At 40.4% G+C, this 23,451-nt stretch overlaps 1 protein-coding gene across 2 annotated transcripts in view; it reads right to left on the reverse strand.

Moving 5' to 3' along the window:
* Nucleotides 1-558: 558 nt before the first annotated feature.
* Nucleotides 559-23,451, reverse strand: part of cep57 (centrosomal protein 57) — a 32,754-nt gene continuing 9,861 nt past the window's right edge. For both annotated transcript variants that reach the window (XM_033022376.1, XM_033022377.1), the window contains 7 exons: nt 21,701-21,817; nt 20,158-20,235; nt 18,204-18,314; nt 16,685-16,762; nt 13,498-13,739; nt 8,139-8,283; nt 559-2,457 (listed from right to left, as the gene is read on the reverse strand). In XM_033022376.1, coding sequence (XP_032878267.1) covers nt 2,230-2,457; nt 8,139-8,283; nt 13,498-13,739; nt 16,685-16,762; nt 18,204-18,314; nt 20,158-20,235; nt 21,701-21,817 — 999 coding nt within the window. In that variant the 3' untranslated portion in view covers nt 559-2,229. The remainder of the gene's footprint in view (nt 2,458-8,138; nt 8,284-13,497; nt 13,740-16,684; nt 16,763-18,203; nt 18,315-20,157; nt 20,236-21,700; nt 21,818-23,451) is intronic.

Genomic DNA, 23,451 nt, shown 5'->3' on the forward strand with positions numbered 1-23,451 from the left:
ATATCTGTTTACATTTTAGAAGGTTCATTTGTTCATTATTCTAAATGCAACAGATTTCCAGTCATATGAGGAAATGATGCAGCAAGGGAAAGAACTGCAAATGAAAAGTTATTTATTGCTGAGGGAGTGCGGCTGTAAGTAAATAGTTGTGGTACACAGGTGAATACTTATAAGAACAAAAACAATGGAAGACAGCAAAAGTCTGAAGTTGAGACATTTTGGTGGGTGGGGGTTAATTTAATCTGATGAAGGCAGGCCTGTCACCACTACAATGGAGTTGGTAGGCCAATGGTGAAAGGGAGCTAGATGAGAGTACTTGTGTAGCACTTACACACACAAAAAAACAAGATTGCTAATGGAACATTGGAGTTCAAAATGCTAGAGGGCAGCACCGCCATGTGAGATTTAAACATCTAGGATATTGCTCCATTAAGCGTTATGTATTTTGCAGATTAAAATGTGAAAACTAGCTCACATAACCAAAATTACATTTAAACTCCTTGCACCAGTCATTGTGCAAAACACCTTGTGCAATATTCACGCTTGACATATTAGAAGTCCCCATTCAAAAAAAGTTTATTTCACATAATAATATCACAATGCTAAGTAAAATAATTTACACATTTGTGTGAAAAAAATGCAGATTCAAGCTTGAGCTAAGCAAATAGCTTCAATGCAGGTAGGTGATCAAATGTGGTCTCAAAAGTATTGGGATAAATGCAACCTCATCACAACTTAAAAGGAAACGTATGTACTGTTAACTATGGAGCATTGCACGCTGCATTGGCAACCAAGTAACCTTGTTTGTTCAAAAAAATATCTTGTGAATGCAGCCACTTGACTAACTTAATGCTATTAGGCAAATATTACATTCCATACCAGCCAAGTGACTATTTAGATCACGGTGATGACAATTTTCATAGCCATTAATTTTGTATAAAACATGCGAGGTGACAACATTTACATGATACTATGCTTCAGAAAAATCTTATACTGAGACCAAAACAAAAATTAAATAATTATTTGTAAAATTTACTACACGTCTGCAGAGTGCAAAGGGTTTTCTCAAAAAATGCAGCAAAATAAATCCAGAACCCATATTTATTTTTCAATTCATTTATGTACCCAATGTCTGTAATAAAAGGAAAAATACAGATGCATTTGGTACTAATAAAATGAATTTACCCGATAAGGCTTTGTATGTACAAAGCCCTCAAGTAGAAATAAGGGATCTTGTAAGTAAAACAGGTCCAATACAAGCCAAATTCCTTTGTCTTAACAGAGTTTAAAATAGTTGAAACTTGTTCCAACCCTAATTAAAGCACACAAAACATTACATATGCATTTCCTGGAAACATCCGTTTTGGGTGGTTTAATTAATGAAAATATCTATAAATTAATAAAGTGCTAGAAGCAACAGGTTGTATAATTTGACAGTCACCCGAGAAAACATACAAAATGATAAAGTAGATTTATTATTTAAGTATTTGTTGAGGGGTTAACTTGCTGCTGAACTTGCATCAGAAATATAAAATATTGACATGGTCCATTAAAAATTTTTAAACCAGATCAACAATTCTACATATTTTATACAGATACCATCTGCAATTGAGTTTAGTAAAAAAAAAACGATCGTCACTTTAATTGAGCTTACCTTTTGAAAACATTATTTGGATAGACTTCCCTGAGTAAATATAGCAATCTGGAGGTCATTTAAAATAAAATCTTCAGGTTCAGTTGCAGCTTAAAATTTAAAAGCATTGCTGAACTTCTGTCCATATTAATTGTCATGAAATTGACCAAGACATCAGAATATGCATAGCCATGACAGGCAGTATTTATAAGAGATGTACTTCCAACATATAGACTACCAAGGTGAATCTCAGATTCATTGTTTCATCTTCCCAGCTGAAGGACACCTGCAACTTGGAACAGCACACACAGATGTAATACTGAAAATTGAAAGATATCCTTGCAGCAATGCAGTGGCCCACAAACAAAATTAAAGTTGTTCTTATAAATATATTGTATGGATCTTGGCATTTCACCTTCAAAGTCATATAATAACTTTCAATACGTTTTTCTGAAGGAATTTTAAATTATTATAACCAAAAATGGTTGATGTCAGAAAGTGTTGAAGAACCAGTTATAAAATGCACATTCTTCTGCTGTAAACAAGCATGGTACAGAATTATTAAATTCACACCACTTTGATAAAACTACACGACTTCAATAACCCCAATTCACATCATCTTTTCGGAGGGTGGTTTGTATAGTCTGCATATCCCTTAACAAGCAAAGGCTTCCTTTGTTTTTATTTCCTTGTCGTACTTTAACAGCATCCTTCCCTTTAGTTGTTACAGTTGTTGTAACTTGCACTTCACTTGCATGGGTTTTTTTCTGATTTGTCGCTCCTCCAGCAGAATGTCTTTTCCTTACTTTTTCCTGGAATTTAAGCTAAAAGGAAAAAAAAAGAATTTTAATCAACTACAGAAACAAAGCAGCAAGACTTCAATATTATTCATTCCTAATCCTTTATAGTACGTAATGATCTGAAATGTAAACCACAATTCAGTTGGTAGTAATCCTAGCTCAAGGTAACAGTTTTTGGTAGTCAAGTTCCACGCCCGAGTGTAGTGCACTGTGCTCTAGATAGATTCTCCCGTGTAACAGACTGCTGCACCATTAGTGATGATGACCTTGAGGCAAGATTTCAAACTTGTGTCCTGTCTACAGTCCCTATTGCAGTAGAGATCACAAGGTTAAAACCTCATCACAATGTCCTAATCATTAATGGTGCAACACCCCATTACACATACCAATATTTGAAAAACATGCAGGCAAATAACTATCCTTCAGTCAAAATTCCCAACATGGATTATCTTGTTAATATTTTCTCGTTTGTGAGAACTTGCTATGTTCAAAGTCAAAGTCAACTTTATTTGTCACATACACATACAAGATGTGCACTGAAATGAAAGTGGCAATGCTTGTGGATTGTGCAAAACAACAGAACAGAACCAGTATTTACATTTTAGAAAAATAAAAAGACACAACACAATAGTAAATTAGTCCCCGGTGAGATTAAAGTTTACAGTCCTGTGGGAAGAAACTCTGTCTCATCCTCTCTGTTTTTGCAGCGTGACAGTGGAGGCGCTTGCCTGACCGTAGCAGCGGGAACAATCCGTTGCTGGGGTTGGTAGGGGTCCTTCATTATCTTGCTGGCTCTGGATCTGCACCTCCTGGTGTATAGGTCCTGCAGGGGGGGTGAGTGTAGTTCCCATTGTGCATTCGGCCGAACGCACTACTCTTTGCAGAGCTTTCCTGTCCTGGGCAGAACTGTTCCCAAACCAGATCGAGATGTTACCGGCCAAGATGCTTTCTACAGCCTCAGAGTAGCATTGAAGGATCCTCAGAGAGACTGAATTTCCTCAGCTGCCTGAGGTGGTAAAGGCGCTGCCTTGCCTTTCTCGCCAGTGCGGCAGTGTGTGTTGTCCATATCAGATCCTCTGTGATGTGGACTCCCAGGTATTTAAAGCTGCTCATCTTATCCACAGTAGTCCCATTTATCTCCAGTGTCATGTACGTCCTCGGATTTTGAGCCCTTCTAAAGTCCACGAACAGCTCCTTAGTTTTTGTGACATTCAAGAGGAGGCTGTTGGCCTGACACCAGAGTGCCAGATCAACCACCTCCTCCCGGTAGGCCTTCTAATCGTTATCGGAGATCAGGCCCACCACCACAGTGTCATTAGCAAACTTGATGATGGAGTTGGAAATGAACCAGGCCACACAGTCATGTGTGTACAGGGAATACAGTAGGGGGCTAAGGACACAACCCTGAGGGGATCCTGTGTTCAGGGTGAGGGGGTTGGAGGTATGTCTTCTCATCTTGACCACCTGGGCCCTGGCGGTGATAACGTCCAGGACCCAGGCACAGGGGAGTGTTCAGCCCCAGTTCCAGCACCTTCTCAGCAAGTCTAGTGGGGACTATGGTGTTGAAAGCTAAACTGAAATCAATGAACAGCATCCTCACATAGCCCCCCCTCCACCTCCTTCTGGCTGTCAAGGTGAGAGAGAGCGGTGTGCAGAACCTGAAAGACCGCATCGTCCGTGGATCTGTTCAGACAGTATGCAAACTAGCGGGTTCATGGTGCGAGGGAGGAAGGCGCAGATGTAGTTCTTGATCAGCCGCTCAAAGCATTTCATGACTATCGAGGTGAGGGCCACCGGCGGTAGTCATTCAAGCAGGCTGGAGAAGCATTCTTAGGCACTGGTACAATGGTGGATCTTTTGAAGCAGGCAGGGACCATGGACTTGGCCAGGGAGAGGTTGAATATTGTGGTGAGCACTGGAGCTAGCTGATTAGCACAAGACTTTAGTACTCGCCCAGATATACCATCTGGGCCTACAGCTTTCCTCGTGTTCACACGCATCAGCTCCCTCCTCACGTCATGCTCGGACACCGAGAATGTGTGCACATCCCCAGCGGTGTGCCTCGCTAGCCAGCGCGTTGGCGGTGTTGTTAGCCGGCGAGCTAGGGGTGATGTTGCCCGTCTCCAATCGTTCAGATTGGCTGCTGTACTTTCTACACTTACACAATACTTACTAAAATTAACATAGACAATATCTTTGTGATGAGGAAAAACTCCAAGTATAGAACTTTCAATATGAACAGACATGTTAACGACAAATATTAAGTAGTTATTGCAGTTGGAGTGAAATGAATACAAATTATTAATTTTGCATTTTCAAAATCCTGGTTACATATTAGAGAGTCAAGAGTGTTTTATTGTAATATGTCCCAAATAGAACAATAAAATTCTTACTTGCATCAGCACAACAGAATATGTAAACATATTACACTGTAAACAATACGAAGAAAAGAAAGTTCAGTGCGAGTACACACACACACACACACAAAACAAACAATAATAGTGCACTAATAACAATGTCTATGTACTTCAGAGCTTATTTGAGGTTGTAATGTTTAATAGCCTAATGGCTGCAGGGAAGAAGCTGTTCCTGACCCTAGATGTTATTGTTTTCAGGTTCCTGTACCTTCTTCCCAATGGCAGGGGTGAAATGAGCGTGTAGCCAGGGTGGCGTGGGTCTCTGATGACGTCTCTGTCTTTTCCGGTAAATCCCTTCAATGGTGGGGAGGTCAGAACCCGCGATGGACTGGGCTGTATTCACAACTTTTTGCAGTCTTCTTCGCTCCTGTGCATTCAAGTTGCTGAACCAGGCCACGATGCAACCAGTCAATATGCTTTCTACTGTACACCTGTAAAGGTTCACGAGAATCCTCTTCGACATTCCGAATCTCCATAATCTTCTCAGGAAGTAGAGGTGTTGATGTGCTTTCTTTATAAAGTGCTGGGTCTATGAAAGATGCACAACCAGGAATTTGAAGCTTTTGACTTACTCCACCTGTCGATATACACAGGTTTACGGGTCTTCATTTGATTTGATTTGATTTGATTCAATTTATTGTCATTGCACTTTTCAGTGCAACGAAATGGTTTAGCCTGCAGTCATAACATAGAATAAATACCAAACACTCAACACAGTTTAAAGTCCCAAAGTCATTGTCTCTTCCCTCCTTGCTCTCCCTCTGCGCTGAGGCAATCCAAGCCTTCGATGTGTGGCCCTGCCGGGTGATGGTAGGTAAGTCCCGCGGCTGAATCCGTGCTCCGCAAACGGGCCAGTTCAAACTCCGCGGCCTGGGGCGGTCGAAGCTGCTGAAGCTGCCATCCTCCAGTCCAGCGGACGCAGCTGTAGTTGCGGGAGCTCTGGAAAACAGAACTCGAGCTCCCGATGATGTCGTCCACTGGATCGCGGCTGAGCATCCGAGGCTCCAAATTCGGGTCGGAAGTTGGGTCGCCCCGCAACCACAGCCCCGAAGTCGGCCAGCCTCGCGTTGGTAAGTCCTGGCTCTGCCTCCGCAGCCTCGATGTCGGTCGCAGTTGGAGGCCGCCAGCTCCGCGATAGGCATCAGTGCTGACGGACACGAAGACGGAGTATACGGCAGGAAAGGTCGCATCCCCCCCCCGAAGGAAGAGTCAAAAAACATACCACACCCACCCCCCACACATACACAACTAAATAAACCGAAATAAACTGCAACAACGGGACAAAAGAAAACAAAAAACAGAAAAGACAAACGGACTGCAGGCGAGCCGCAGCTGCAAGGCAGCGCCGCCACTTCCTCCTTCCTCTTCCAATGTCCACAATCAGTTCCTTGGTCTTACTGACATTGAAAGCCAGGTTGTTGTGCTGGCACAATTTTTCAGTCAATCGATCTCATTTCTATATTCTGACTCGTCACCATCTGTAATTCTTCCAACAACGGTGGTGTCGTCGGCGAACTTGAGGATGGAGTTCGCACTATGTCCAGCTACACAGTCAGGAGTATAGAGTGAATAGAGCAGGGGGCTGAGCACGCAGTCTTGAGGTGCTCCCGTACTTATTGTTATTGAGGAAGAAGTGTTTTTGCCAATTCGAACACACTGTGTGTGGTCTGCTTGGACGGGATGATGGCATTGAATGCGAGCTGTAGTCTATAAACAGCCTGACTCATGAGTTTTTATTGTCCAAGTGGTCTAGTGCAGAGTGGAGAGCCAGTGAGTTCACATCCTCCGTTGACCTGTTATGGCGATAGGCAAACTGTAATGGGTCGAGGTTCCTGTTGATGTAGCAGTTGATATGCGCCATAACCAACCTCTCAAATCACTTCAGCACCAAGGACATTAGTGCCACCGGTCGATAGTTGTTGCAGCACGTCACCTTACTCTTCATGGATTATTGATGCCCTCTTAAAGCAGGTGGGAACCACAGACCTCAGTAATGAGAGGTTAAAAATGTCTGCAAAAACTCCACCCAGTTGGTCTGCACAGGTTATGAGTATGCAACCGGATATACCATCAGATCCAGATGCTTTCCGAGGGTTTACTCTGCTGAAGGGTCTTTTGACGTCATCCTCTTGACTGTGACTGCAATACCGTCAGGGCATATGGGGGCTCGGGAAGGTACGTCAATGTTCTCCCTATCAACGTTTGCTTAGAATGCATTGAGCTCGTCAGGGGGTGATGCTTCTCTGTTGCTTGAGCTGCCCCCTGATTTTGCCTTGTAGGAGATGATGGCATTCAAGCCCTGCCACAGTTGCTGAACATCCACCTCATCCTCCAGCTTCGAGCAAAAGTCCCTTTTGGCCTTTTTCATGGCCTTGTCATCTGGACTTTTGTACACCCCTGCGTCGCCAGACTTGAAGGAGTTAGTTTAATTGTGTACATTTCCCCAGTCTTCCCCAAAGATTTTGAAAGCAGCAACTTGTGCATGTTATATTCTTGTGGAATTTCCAGTTCTAAATAAAATGCACTATTCCTTTCTTCTTCCAACTTTTCATACATAGCAAGAAGCCTCTAAATATTATTTGGCACCTCCTCATTACAATGAAGGTACATTATTCCCTAGCTGCATCATTAAGTCTGAAGGTAAAGATTTTTACAAGGTAGCTGCTTGTTATTAAATTTTGCGACTGTGAAAGATTACCAGCTAAAGCGTAAGAACTCTTCTCTACATCAAAATATTGGTATGATTATTTTGCAAACATTGTACAAAGTTGAAATGTACTTGAATTTCAAAGAAACAGTACTTTATTGAAGAACAAAGAACGGACAACAATAAATCTCAACTCATTTAAACAGTGCAGAAACTTAGAGCCGCGTGAAATTCCAAGCCAGGAGGGACGAATCACCCCCAAGATGTAATGAGAGACTATTTTTAATATCTTATTTTAAAATCTTTCCTTCGATACAAAAAAATTATAACCCTCAGCCAGGTAATCATTGCTCATGTTCAAGGCAGGTTGTTATTAACATTGTATTCGGTCATGGAAGGAATCGCAGTTTAGTTCATTCTGCAATAATCCACAACTCTCAAACAGAAGTCCCAGTTAAGGGAGACCAGTGGAAAGCATAAATAGATGTTGGTGTCTCCTGACATCAACAATTTATAGCAGCTGAAATTAGTAAAATTAATGGAGCCCAAAAATCAAACCATTGATAAATTAAGTAGCAACTTTATTTTCTGTGTCAAAAGAATTAAATTACTTTGTAAATCCTTAAAAATAAATCACTTACTGATGCTTGATGTTTGCGAACTTTAGCAATCTGATCTCCTTTTGCTTCCATTCTTTTCACCAACGCTTCTAACTCTCGCTCCAAGTCCTCTCTCATTGCATTTGTTTTTGCTTCATGGATTTGTTTAACCAGTTCATGGTGCTCACTAGTTTAAAAAGATTAAAAATCGCATTTATTAGCTGTACGAAAACAAATGTAATTTTAATATTGAAGACTCAATGCTTTCATTGAGCAGAATTCAGTAAAAGAAGCACGAGAAAGGCACAGGATACAAAAGGATTCAGAAACAACATCAGGAACACCATGCAATGTGTCTGCATCCTTGGCTGATACATGTAATCTAAAGCCAACAGTAGTTAAGACACAGGAGATAAGCATAGAGAGAAAAACATGTTTGTTTTTTGATCCACATGTCCACCCCACCAGAAGTGTATCTATCCATTAAGACAGAAGCCGAATAACTGCTAATCACATTTCATTTCCTCTCCACCATTGCCATGCCCACCTCTAAAGTACTCGGTTGGAATTAAGTGCACATAGTAGAAAACTTGCTTTTTGCTTTCAAAAAGAATATGCACCACATATATAGGGGAAGAAGGCACAAGTCCACAAGCAGCTTGGCTGTTTCAAGAGGTTGCTGGGATCGGGTACACATTGTAAAGAGGACCAATGTTACTATGTGAAAGAGATTTTGGGCAGAAATGCTGAAGAAGTTTAAAAAGTAATTAGCAGTGTATCTCTGTGAAATTACTGACTAATCATTGGCCATCCTATATTTGTCTTCAAAACATCGAGTTCGATCTAACATGGTGATATGTCAGACACTATCTAAAAACATAGTCGAGATAGAATTAGCCTTCAACCTCCCTCAAGACATACAAAAATAAGTATGATCAGAAGTAAAACAAAATGCCCTGCCTTTTTTCAAAGATTATCTGGTATTTTCTTCTCACTCCACTATGAAAACAGAGCAAAAAATGTAATGCCTTCCCTTTTCTGTGATAGTCCTGCATGCATTAACCTTTAACCTCAGATTTGTTCTCCCTGATACAGCTCAGCACCTTTCAATTCTCCCCCCCCCCCCCCCCCCCCCCCACATATTCACGTTTGCTGCCCGTACTATTTTCCTGATAGTCCGTTTATTTTTAACAATTTCCCAATCTGCTCATTTCCACTTTGTTACTTTTATTTTAATATGATAACTTCTTTAATTTCATTCAATTCTATCACTTACATCACTTGATTACCCCGTTTGCTTAAGTTCAGGTGGGAACAAATGAATCAAGTATGAATTTTGATCCCTTCCACCCAAATTCATTCCATTCTTTAAACATGATTTTATATTCTATGCTATTTTCTGCAAATGACAAAAGTTGTATGCCAGCTACTTGAGATTTAATCCATGTACTTAGGACACATCCCCAATCCTGCAGTTGTCCTGTCCCACCACTTATGGGTGATTATTCAGTAAGTGTCTATTTTGAAGTTTCTGGAAACCCGATTATAAAATTTACATTTTTACAACTTTGAATGTTGTTTCATAGATGAACATCTCTACTGTGGGAAAAATATGTTTGGCGCAATCTTTAAGAGAATTTAATTCATTTTTTCCTCTACTATTTCCAGGTTGCCCATTGCAGTCAGTCATATCCATCGCATTTTTATGATGAACAACACTGTAAAACTTTCAGTCTAACGCATTGATTTTAAACCTTCGTAAGTTTACTGCCGTAAAAAGTGGCGATTTTCAGCAAGAATGATAACCGTCACATAACCTTTCACCAACTTCCTCTAAAACAATATTAACTTCAGATGAATAGGCAGAAGCATATTGTTCATTTATGAATTACAATTCATAATTATGATCATTGTTGTATTATTTTACACATTATGAGCATAAAATACTAATGTGACGGACATGACCCAGCGTGATGGAGATGATCAAGTTTGGGCGTGTCACGAGACGGAGATGACTAAAGAGGGATTCTTCAGTAAGTGTCGACTTTGGTGTTCCACTACTTTGATGCTGTATATAAGGAAAATCCGTAATTCTATCCCATTTCTTCTTTTTCAATATTGTTAATAAACATAATCCTCATAAATAAAGATTAAACCCTAAATGAATAAAGTGTTTTTTGGGGGGGGGGGGGGATTCCGGATGTTCGATGCCCCCCTCCCGGAAAACCGCATGTCCCGATGGTTACTCGTGAAATTTCAAGTCGGCATATTTATTTAATGGGGGATCAATCTGAAATGAACATACTTTTAAACGGTAGGTATTAATAATTAAAGTATTCATCATCCTTTAAAAAAATCCTCTATTCTTGATAGGGTTAGGGATAGGACTAGGGTTAAGTTCAAGTTCCATTTGTTGTCACATGCACCAACTGGTAGAATGAGATTTGAGTTGCCATACAGCCATACGAATAAAAAAGAGCACAATACACATTAGAATTTAATATGAACATCCCCCACAGCGGAATCAATGTTTCCCACTGTGAGGGAAGGCATCAGTCATCAGTCATCAGTCATCTTCCTCTTTGTTCACCCATGGTCAGGGCCTTTGCAACCAGCTCAAGTCAAGTCAAGTCAAGTTTATTCGTCACATACGCATACGAGATGTGCAGTGAAATGAAAAGTGGCAATCCTTGCGGATTGTGCAAAAAAAAAACTACAAAACAGAATGGAACAGAATCAGGAATTACATATTTGGGGGAGAAAAAAAAAAAGAAAAGAAAAAACAGCAATTTTAAAGAGCCACCACACAACAGTAAATTGGTACAGTAAGTTAGTCCCTGGTGAGATGGAAGTTTACAGTCCCTAATGGCCTCTGGGAAGAAAATCCTTCTCATCCTCTCTGTTTTCACAGCATGGCAACTGAGGCGTTTGCCTGACCGTAGCAGCTGGAACAGTCCATTGCTGGGGTGGAAGGGGTCCCCTATGATCTTGTTGGCTCTGGATCTGCACCTTCTGATGTATAGTTCCTGCAGGGGGGGGGGGGCGAGTGTAATTCCCATAGTGCGTTCGGCCGAACGCACTACTCTCTGCAAAGCCTTCTTGTCCTGGGCAGAGCAGTTCCCAAACCAGATTGTAATGTTTCCGGACATGATGCTTTCCACAGCCGCTGAGTAGAAGCACTGGAGGATCCTCAGAGACACTCTGAATTTCCTCAATTGCCTGAGGTGGTAAAGGCGCTGCCTTGCCTTACTCACCAGTAAGGTGGTGGTGGGCCTGATCTCAGACAACGACGAGAAGGCCTACCGGGAGGAGGTGGTTGATCTAGCACTCTGGTGCCAGGATAACAGCCTCGTCTTGAACATCAAAGAAACGAAGGAGCTGATCATGGACTTTAGGAGGGCACATCATCCGAGGATGTACACTCCATTGAGGATAAATGGGGATCCTGTGGATAGGGTGAACTGTTTTAAATATCTGGGAGTCCACATCTCCGAGGATATGACATGGGCATCACACGCCTCAGCACTCGTGAGTAAGGCAAGGCAGCGCCTTTACCACCTCAGGCAATTGAGGAAATTCAGAGTGTCTCCAAGGATCCTCCAGTGCTTCTACGCAGCGGCGGTGGAAAGCATCTTGTCCGGGAATATTACCATCTGGTTTTGGAATTGCTCTGCCAAGGACAAGAAGGCTCTGCAGAGAGTAGTGCGTTCGGCTGAACGCACTATGGGAACTTCACTCGCCCCCCTGCAGGAACTATACATCAGGAGGAGCAACTCCAGAGCCAACAATATCATGAGAGACCCCTTCCACCCCTGCAACGGACTGTTCCAGCTGCTACGGTCAGGCAAACGCCTCCGTTGCCATGCGGTGAGAACGGAGAGGTTGAGAAGGAGTTTCTTCCCAGAGGCCATTCGGACTGTAAACGCCTATCTCACCAGGGACTAACTCTACTGAACGTTTTTCCTTCCATTATTTATTATGTAAAAGAATATGTGTGTTTATGATTGTGTTTATAGTTTGTTTGGTTGTTTGTCCGCGAGCATTGCCACTTTCATTTCACTGCACATCTCGTATGTGTATGTGACAAATAAACTTGACTTGACTTGAGAGTTGGAGCTGAACCTAGCCACACAGTCATGTGTGTACAGGGAGTACAATAGGGGGCTGAGGACGCAACCCTGGGGGGGGGGGGGGGGGGGATCCTGTGCTCAGGGTGAGGGACTTCGATGTATTTCCTCCCATATTGACTACCTGGGGGGTCTGGCGGTGAGAAAGTCCATGGCCCAGGCACCAAGGGGAGTGTTGTGTTGAGCCCCAATTCCAGCAGCTTCTCGGCAAGTCTGGTGGGGACTATCGTGTGAAGGCTGAACTGAAGTCTATGAACAGCATCCTCACATAGCCCCCTTCTGGCTGTCAAGGTGAGAGAGAGCGGTGTGCAGAACTTGGGAGACAGTATCGTCCATGGATCTGTTCGGACGATATGCGAATTGTAGCGGGTCCATGTTGCGAGGGAGGAAGACGCAGATGTAGTTCTTGACCAACCGAGGTGAGGGCCACCGTACGGTAGTCATTCAGACAAGCTGGGGAGACATTCTTTGGTACAGGTACAATGATGGGTCTTTTGAAGCAGGCGGGGACCACGGACTTGGCCAGGGAGAGCTCTAGCCGGACACAAAGGCCTGTGACCCGATGAACCTCTCCACGCCTGGCCCTCTTCAGCCCTTGTTCCCCGGTGGGGGACCAAGCACAGGCTCGGCATCATTTCACCAAACACCTCTGCTCAGTCTGCCTAAACCTACCTGATCGCCCAGTTGCTATACACTAACTCCCCCTCCCATTCCCACACTGATCTTTCTGACTCGCAAATTGGAGGAACAACACCTCATATTTCGCTCTGGCAGCGTACACCCCAGCGGTATGAATATTGACTTCTCCAACTTCAAGTAACCCTTTGCCTTCCCTCTCTCTCTCTCCATTCCTCCCCCATTCCCAGTTCTCCGACTAGTCTGGCTGTCCTCGCTTACATTTTATCTGTTTGCTTTGTTGTTATCTTCTCTATTCTCTAACAATGATCTATTCTACATTTTCCTTGATCTCCATCCCCTTTGTCTTGTTTTCACACTTTACACCTCCTTATTTCTGTATCTCCCTCACCCCTGACTCAGTCTGTAGGGTCTCGACCCGAAACGTCACGCATTCCTTCTATCCAGAGAGGATGCATGTCCTGCTGAGTTATTCTAGCATTTTGTGTCAATCTTAATTAATAATATTATGATTTATCACATTTTGAATGCTGTAATACTAGAAATATAGAAATTTAAACATTATGAAGCTATAAAATGCCAAACGGACAACAATGAATTAATATGCATATTTTACAGTAGATGAATATAATACTTACAAACTCATTTGTCCAAATTCATCTTGTAATGTTAACAACAGTTCAGACAGTAACTCATGGGAATTAGATATAGTAGATCCAGTAGAACTTTCACTCATTGAATTGGTAGTTCTGGAGACTCTTTTTTTGACCATTGGCTGCTCGCTGACCACCCGGTCATTGCACAAGATTTTGTTATGTTGCTTCAACAGATGCAATACATGCTGAACATTGGCACGGACTGAATGACTTGGACTAGCTGACTGAAAGACAAAGACAACAGTAAGATTTAAAACAAAATTCGTAAAAGCTGGATGCAATTGATTTTAAACCAACATTTGTTCTTGACATTAGTTAATAATAGGTACATACACAAGCACCTTAAACGTTAAAACACTTTACATGTTTAATAAAAATGTTTAAATTAAATTACCATCAAATATTTTTGAAGAAAAAAGAAACAAAGGCTTTCCTTTCAAACAACACATGGCAATAGTTAGTATGCACGATAAATATGTTTACAAAACAATTTGGAAGCTAGGCATGTGGGGGGAAAAAAAGTAAACCAAATAGTATATTTTTTGTAATAAAAAGGAGCTGCAGACGCTGGTTTACACCAAAGATAGACACAAAATGCTGGAGTAACTGAGCGGGTCCGGCAGCATCACTAGGGAAAATGGATTGGTGATGTTTCGGTTCGGGACTCTTCTTCGGTATATTTTTATGCAATGCAAAATTCAACCTGATCATAGAATGTTTACTTGTGGATTCAATTCCATTCAAAAGACTGAAACACAATAATCCATCGAAATTGAAAAGTGAAAGAAACACTGCAGTTGATGGAAATTTAAATATTTCCATTATTTGTCTGTTCTTTCGTAGCCTAAATCAATATTCCAGTGCAGTACTGAGGAAAGGCCATGCTGTTGGAGGCATCAACCTTCAGATTAAATGTAATATACTAAGGTCCTATCTGTTCTCTCAGATGGACATAAAGACTAAATTAAAATGTTTCAAATATTAGGGAGTCAAGTGGATGTCCTACCATTCCATAATTAAAATCACTTTACCTAAAAAAAAAGTTCCTGTTTGTGGGATCCAAGGAGAAATTGACTGCTGTAATCTCATAACAACAGCAACATAATTTCAAACATACATTTGGCACATTTTGGCACATTGTGAGCAAAGGAATTTCACTTACATTTTGCATGTATTTATTTTATTTAAACTCAAAACCAATTTTGGTAAGGAATCATTTCCTGCCTATCTTTACTTGTCAATTTAACATGTGAGTGTGGTAATTAACCATCTCAAAGTAGAAGAAAGACTAGCGTTTTCAGTTTGAATCAATATTTTGAGATTATCTTTTTGCAAGAATGGCTAACTGCTACAATGAAATAAGTCTTAACTGACGACAAGAAATCTAGAATCTCAGAAGAATGGGCAAAGGTAGAATATAAAATAAAAATCTCAGCACTTCCACGATTCAATTTGAAAAATCCACACATTCCCAGTTTCAGAAAGTTTATGAGTTTGTTAACGTCATCCTTCTCTGTGAAGTCGGGAGTCTTCAGGAGTCTGAAAATTATTAATTCAAGTTTGATTATGGGGTCTTTAATTCATAACGGAACAGATCTTTTGCTGATCCTTGTACCACATTATTTCTTCCACCATTGTCTTGGTCACGGTCTTCCACCGTGATGGTGGCTCCCAGCTGTTTAGAGAGGCTCAGTTGAGTGTAAATCAAAACAGCGGTTGAGGCAAGTGATGGTCTCATATCTCCAGTTGCGGGCTGCAAACTTAGAATGGTTTTGAGAGCTTGAGGCCCATCCCAGGATCAGTATTGAAACTGAATGCTTGTAAATATCACCCAAAAAGATTTGTTAACTATTTAAGTTACTTTTTAACTAAAAAGTAGTAACACAAAGACATACATTAATCAATCAAATGAAAAGGCCTACTTGTCATTCTCTTGACAGCAATTTTTTTCATCGATCAATGGGACCAACATGCAGATCTAGTCTAATGATGGTCAGGTGTGAAATGTGCACATGTGCGACAATAGGTGCAGGAGTAGGCCATATGGCCCTTCAAGCCAGCACCACCATCCAATGTGATCATGGCTGATCATTCACAACCAGTACCTCATTCCTGCCTTCTCTCCATATCCCCTGACTCCGCTATCTTCAAGAGCCCTATGTAGCTCTCTCTTGAAAATTTCCAGAGAACTGGCCTCCACCAAGCTCACCACCAAACTCCACCAGCTAGGCCTCAGCTCGCCGATATACGATTGGATTCTGAACTTTCTGACGGAGCGACCGCAGGCAGTGAGACTGGGCCTGCAACTGTCCTCCACTATCACCCTGAGCACCGGCACACCACAGGGCTGTGTACTAAGCCCCATGCTCTACTCCCTCTTCACTCACGACTGTGTTCCTGCATTCGACACCAACACCATCGTGAAGTTTGCAGACGACACAACAGTGATTGGCTGATCACCAACGGTGATAAAATACAGGGCGGAGGTGCAGAACCTGGCGGACTGGTGCACACGTAACAACTTGTCACTAAACACCTCCAAGACCAAGGAGCTGATTATTGACTTCAGGAGGTCCCATAATGGAGAATACGCCCCAATCTCCATTTACGGGGAAAGCGTGGAGAGAGTGTCCAGCTTTGAGTTTCTGGGCACTCACATTTCAGAGGACCTCACATGGTCCACCAACACTGCTGCACTGGTCAAGGCACACAGCTTATTTATTTATTTTACTTTTCTTTTTCATCGGTTGGAGCTGCATACTAAATCTCGTTGCACTGACGTGCAATGACAATAAAAGATATTATTATTATTATTATTATTCTCAGTTTAGATTTAACTGTAGCAGAGTCTGCAGTCCAGCCTACGCTTCAGAATTCCTAATATTGAACTAGGTTACCTCCATAAAATCACTTACACGAATACACTGCAGAAACATTTTAAAATCTTAATTTAAAACTTTAAAATGAACAATTTCAAACATTAAACTTCCTTGAAGTACGAAGACCATATCTATTGGAAATAAACATAGAAGACCTAAGTAACTAGCTAACAGCAACATTGGAGACTATGTATAAAGAGTTTAGTAAAAATCAATAGAACACAGCATTACAGCAGAAAACAATGCAACGCAATAGCACATGTAAAATGAATGCAATCGTTCATACTCACTTTTCCTGCAACAAATGGAATATCACCCAGATTAAAGCGATAATGGGGTTGTGCATGAGAATTGGTAGTATAAGACTTCTAAAAGAAAGCAAAGAAAACCTTGTCAGACAGCCAAATATAGAAATCTGCTCATCAGCTTTCCTCATGACTGCCAAGCACTGAGTATCAAAATCTAAAAATCATAATTTATCTAATTTTACTTTCAAAACCAGATAGTATATGGGTCAATTGGTCGTATTTTCAGTCCGAAGTTTGCAAGTTCAAGATTATTCCAGTGACTCGAGTACAAAACTGAACCAGTCACTTCCATGGAAGATTATAGGGATTGAGGTGGCATACATTATTCCAGCTACAGGTACACAACCTTTTATCCGAAATTCCGGAAACCGAAAAGCTCCGAAAACCGGACATTTTTTCCAGGATGTCGTCTGCACACCAAAGCTCGCGTTTGGCGCCAAACTTGACCCGAAACGACCCACGGTCAACCCAGGTCTGTACTACTGTACTACTGTAGCTACTTAAACATCTGTAAATCATTGCTTAAATGTTAGTCCGTTAGTTTGGAGGTGTTTTACGTGGTGGGGGGGGGGGGAAGGGGGAAACTTTAATTCTTAGTCCCCTACCTGGTCGAAGAGGCAGCATCCCTCCAAGCTGCTTCTTCGCCCCGTCCTCGCGGCCTACCATCGAAAATGGAGCGGCGGTTGGAGCTCCGACCCCGGCGAACTCGATCCCTGGCTAGCTGGGGCTGCGGGCATCCGCTGGATTTGGAGCGCCGCGGAGCCAGGGATTGAGTTCGCCGGGGTCGGAGCTCCAACCGGCGCAGCCTGAGGACTACGAGTGCCCCGGTCTCCGGGGAGGAGGCAGCTGCCGGGATCGAGGCGCAAACTCGCGACCACGAGCCGAGCACTCTACCACTGAGCCACCCGTTAAAATCTACGCTACAAATCTTCCATTCCGAAATCCGAAAAATTCCGAAATCAGAGAAGTGTCTGGTCCCAAGGCTTTCGGATAAAAGGTTGTGTACCTGTACTAACTTTTTGTCATGGCATTAAATTGAGATGTAGTTTGGTGCCTCAGATGGACACAAAAAAAGTCCTGGCATTATTTAAAATAAGAATATTTGGCAATATTTTTGAAGTTCATTTCAAATGTTATCTTTTTAAATGCCCAGATCTTTAAAAAAAAAAGATTTTAAATCTGTTTTCTGCCATTACTGTCACACAATGGTGCTACAACTTCAACTTCTTGTACATTTTCTGATTCCATAAACATACCAAATCAAGTACAACATTGCCTCACAATATCTTCAGCACGGCCAGGAAATTGTCAAATGCATCAACCCTCAGACCAAACCAGAAAAGCTGTTCTAAAATATTTTATGTTTAAGAAAGAACTGCAGATACTGGAAAAATCAAAGATAGACAAAAATGCTGGAGAAACTCAGATCCGCTGAGTTTCTCCAGCATTTTCGTCTATCTTCTAAAATATTTTAAATGCTTTCAAGCCAGATAATGTTTACCTTCAGATGCTGCTTTTTGTTCTTTACTTTCTTTGCCCTTGGTTGTGATGGTGGTTGTTTTGGTGACACTGCTTGTAACAAAATTCTATTTCTTTCCAGTCCAGTCTGCAACTAGATACAAAGAGAAACATGCCATTTAAATACAATTAAAATCACAAAGAATTTATACTTGAGTTTATGTAATGGTTGTATTAAATTGAAAAAGGTAACGATAGTGTCATGGTTTGAACCAACCCTTCAAAGCGTTCAATAATCTACTTGAACCACAATTATTCTTCCAATCTGCAGTCCCTCTAATCATTTGCCCTTGCATCATCCTTGTACATGGTAATATATTAATCTTTGGCAGCTGCTTCATGGAGCCATAAAAATGTAGTCATTATGGGTTGTTTATGGAGTACATTTTATTGGTGGAAGTGTAAATTTTTCCGATTATATTCACTTGAGCGATATCAAGCAACACAATTATAAATATTTTCCATCCAATCCAGAGTTAGACAACACAAAATGTTCTTGCTGATCTAAGACTATGAATTACAGATACAGTGCCCTCCATAATGCTTGGGACAAGGACCCATCGTTTATTTATTTGCCTCTAAACCCCACAATTTGAGATTTGTAATGGAAAAAAAATCACATGTGGTTAAAGTGCACATTGTCAGATTTTAATAAAGGCAATTTTTATACATTTTGGTTTCACCATGTAGAAATTACAGCAATGTTGATACATTGTCCCCCCATTTCAGGGCACCATAATGTTTGGGACACAGCAATGTCATGTAAATGAAAGCAGTCTTATTTAGTATTTTGTTGCATATCCTTTGCATGTGATGACTGCTTGAAGTCTGCGATTCATGGACATCACCAGTTGCTGGATGTCTTCTCTGGTGATGCTCTGCCAGGCCTGTATTGCAGCCATCTTTAGCTCATGCTTGTTTTGGGGGCTAGTACCCTTCAATTTTCCCTTCAGCATATAAAAGGCATGCTCAATTGGATTCAGATTGGGTGATTGACTTGGCCACTCAAGAATTGACCATTTTTTAGCTTTGAAAAACTCCTTTGTTGCTTTAGCAGTATGTTTGGGATCATTGTCCTGCTATAGAATGAACTGCTGGCCAATATTTTGATGCATTTGTTTGAACGAGCAGATAGGATGTGTCTATACACTTCATAATTCATTATGCTACTACCATCAGCAGTTGTATCATCAATGAAGATAAGTGAGGCAGTACCTTCAGCAGCCACACATGCCCAGTCCATAACACCCCCACCACGTTTCACGGATGAGGTGGTATGCTTTGGATCTTGGGCAGTTCCTTCTCTCCTCCATACTTTGCTCTTGCCAACACTCTGATATAATTTAATCTTCGTCTCATCTGTCCACAAGACCTTTTTCCAGAACTGTGGTTGCATTTTTAAGTACTTATTGGCAAACTGTAACCCGGCCATCCTATTTTTACAGCTCACCAATGGTTTGCATCTTATAGTGTAGCCTCTGTATTTCTGTCCATGAAGTCTTCTGCGGACAGTGGTCATCGACAAAAGTTTACAAAGGTGATGGAAAGACTGGAGCTGAGAGCTCTCTTATACTTGCATTAAGGAGGCAATTAAACACACCTGAGCAATTACAGACGCCTGTGGAGCCATGTGTCCCATGTGCCCTGAAATGGGGGGGGGGGGGGGGAGTATGTATAAACACTGCTGTAATTTCTACATGGAGAAACTAAAATGTATAAAAATAGCCTTTAATAAAATCTGACAACGTGCATTTTAACCACATGTGATTTTTTTTCTATTACAAATCTCAAATTGTGGAGTACAGAGGCAAATAAATAAATGACGGATCTATGTTCCAAACATTATAGAGGGCACTGTAGTTGCATAGCAATCTCTGTTGTTGGTAATCGTGAGCTCGCCAAACTACTTAAAATTGGGGCATATCAATGGTTCAAACCTGTGCAGCTTTATCCTGTATTAGTTTTCGTTGATGTTCCTCCTCTTGTAACCTCTGTTCTAATTCACAAATTTTTTTCTAGACGAAAGAGCAAAGTAGCAGTCAAATTATATTGAGCATGGAAAGGCACTTAATTGAATGAATATGGTAAAACTATGATGATCCAGTACATTTGGGACTTTGGTGGTATCGGACGGGCAGATTTTCTGGACTGTTGATATTTCATTGATACCCAAATACACTTTCAATTCATTTTATGAAATTTTACAGTTCCACAGCTTTATAATAAATTTCCCAATTAATCTGATGAGTTGGAAGGAAATGCAGAAACCTAGATCTTAGTCAGTCAAAATGGAGCATGGTAAACATCACCTGGCAAACCAGGTGCCAAAACACATTTTTTCAAAATAGTGGATTATCAGTTCTACTGTACATTCATAATTATATTGTAGTAACACATCAGAAACAAGGACATAAGAAACAGGAAACAATTACTCAGAAAAATCATACAGATTTAACATCATAAGCCATTGTTGGTGTGAAGTCTTTCAACGGAAGATATAATTTGTGCTAAACTTGTATTTTTATACCACTTGCTTCTTATGTCTCATTTAAATCCAATTTAATTTTACTCTCTCTAATCAGCTTTCCAAGCATGATTTAACATTGAATTAGATTTGATTTAACCATGGATTCTTTTATCCCCATTATCTATCCAAATGCAGTACTCCTCATGTTCTTTACACATGCCGTGGACCTCCAGTCAGGTCGGTGCACTTAATCAGATGCCCAATGATAAGGAAGTGCTACTCTAATCCCCACAATGTCACAGGACAGTTATCAACGTGCAGATTGGCAAGAGATAGAGTCATACAGTGTGGAAACAGGCCCTTCGCCCCAACATGCCCACATAGATCATGTCCCATCTACACTAGTCCCACCAAATGCCAAATCTGGGTTCTTTGGATTTTTCTTTAAAAAACACAAAGGAATAAGAAGAGATTGCATCATATGCAAGACTGATAATTGCAGTTGACTATCAGGTACTAGCATTAGAAGCACATGAGCCTTTTGTATTAACTTAAAGTTACTACCTACAAGTAAATCTCTGTTAATACATCCCATTTAGGACTCAAATTACCAGATTTTCCAAACTATTGCTGCTATTTTCATTAATAACTCGGCACTTTGTTACACAATTAAATTGTCCAGTGAACCAGTTTAGTGGAAAAGGGTGCACGAAACAGGATCCTGGCTGGCAGGGAATTAAGAACCTGGGCTCTAGCTAGGAGAAACAGAGCACAGCAAACATTACTTGATGAATCAGATGCCAAACCATCAGGATTTCATATGTTCTGGCAGCAAATTATTAGAATTTTACTAAATACCCAAATATTACTGAATACATAACTGTCAGAATTATATCTTCGTGGTATCAAAATGACATATGATTATGGCATTTCCAAGTGTAACATTCAGTATGAATTTTATTTATAAATTAAAATCCTAGTCAGTAAATAAATGTTATAAATAAACCATTTACCTCTGCTGCCGTCTGTGTTGCTGTGAGTTTAAGATACTCTCTCTCAATTAAGTCAAGTTTTTCAAGCTTTGATTGTAGATCTGAATGGTCTATAGAGCTCTTCTTTTCTATAAATGCCTGGTTTAATAAGAATACAACTAAAGTTATGAAATGTATTTTCTTGTATTTACACAAGTTGCTACTTCAGGGAATACAATGTTGTGTATTACCTCCTTATGAATTTATAGGAATAAAGGAGTAATTATTTTGTCCCATCCCTTGTCAGGTAATTATGACTAATCTGCTTCTCAACTCCATCTTCCCATCTTGATTCTGCAATCCCTAATAATGACTAACCACAATCTCGCAATTTTGGTTTTGAAAACTTTCAAATTACATCTTCAAAAACTAAACAAAATATTCCTGATTTCAAAAGCCAGGTATCAGCCATGAACAGTGTAGATTAATTTTAAGATTGTTTTTGCTTTTTATGGCCACCATCAATTCTTTTTTGGAAACTTCAAAAATGTAATTAAATCCATTTACCCACTGTAAATCTAGTAAATCATGTATTAGGTGCGATACCCATCACAGGAATTTTGTAGCTTTCATTTCACAGCCTGTTAATATTCTTTATATATCTTTCAGGATCTCTACCGTGTTCACACATCACATATACCTTTTGTTGATCAAAGTAGTTTAATTACATACAGAGCCCTTTAGTGGTTTTCATAGTTTTTGTATTCTCCAAATATGTTTTCTTTTGAACAACGCATATTGTTCCTCTTTTCATCTGATAGTGGTTATATCCTGTCTATTGTGGTTAGCCGTACTACATCTCTAAAGTTAGTCTTACCTAAATTTGAAAGCTCGAGTCATGATTCATCCTTCTCCCTTTCAAACATAACATGAAAAGAAAATCATATAATGGCTGTCATTAGCTAGGTTTTCTCATATATTGTAAACTACTTCAAGTCTTTTACTTGGCATCCAATTTGGCCTGTTATTTTGTTGGGTCAAGAGCACAATTTTGTTCTAAACAAGCTGTCTCTGAAACCAGAACTGTTCTGGTTCTCAGGGTCTGCTGAAATTAAAGTCTCCCACTGCAATTACACTGCTTTGTCAAAATGTTTATCTATACTAATTAGATAACATGCTATTTTATTACAATTGACTGGAGATTCATAAAGTCAAAGACTTTTATTCTTTTCTATTCCTCAATTTTCCATAAGCATTTCAAATGCTCATACGAAAATCTTCCTTTCTAATGTTGCAAGTACCCGTGACAATTTTGCTGTTTTTCTTTTTCCAATTTCTCTGTTCTTTATAAATGACTTGGAACCATTGATAAATATAACTAAATGGTACAATCTTGGAAAATGATATTGGGAAAGGAGAATATTAGTATAAACATCAAAAATACATGCCAAAATTAAAGAATATAAAACAATACAAGACTAACAATTATTTATGGATCTCAAGATAACTGAGATAAAAACAATGAGTACGAAGGGATTCTTGACATGAATTAGTTTTGGTGGTCTCACACAAAATTTGTTCAAAATATTGTTCATGACGGCAAAACATATCCAATGCCTTAGATTTAAAAATTGGTGCAATCCAGTTCCATTGATACTTTGTTTCAAAACTGTCAGTCAGTAATATCGATCTTATTATTTCTTACATCGTTTAAAAAAACATATTACAATTATGGGGACACAAGGAACTGCAGGTGCTTGTATTTACACAAGTTGTCACTTTAGGGCAGTGGT

Source organism: Amblyraja radiata, chromosome 6, assembly GCF_010909765.2.
Source record: "Amblyraja radiata isolate CabotCenter1 chromosome 6, sAmbRad1.1.pri, whole genome shotgun sequence".
Taxonomy (NCBI): domain Eukaryota; kingdom Metazoa; phylum Chordata; class Chondrichthyes; order Rajiformes; family Rajidae; genus Amblyraja; species Amblyraja radiata.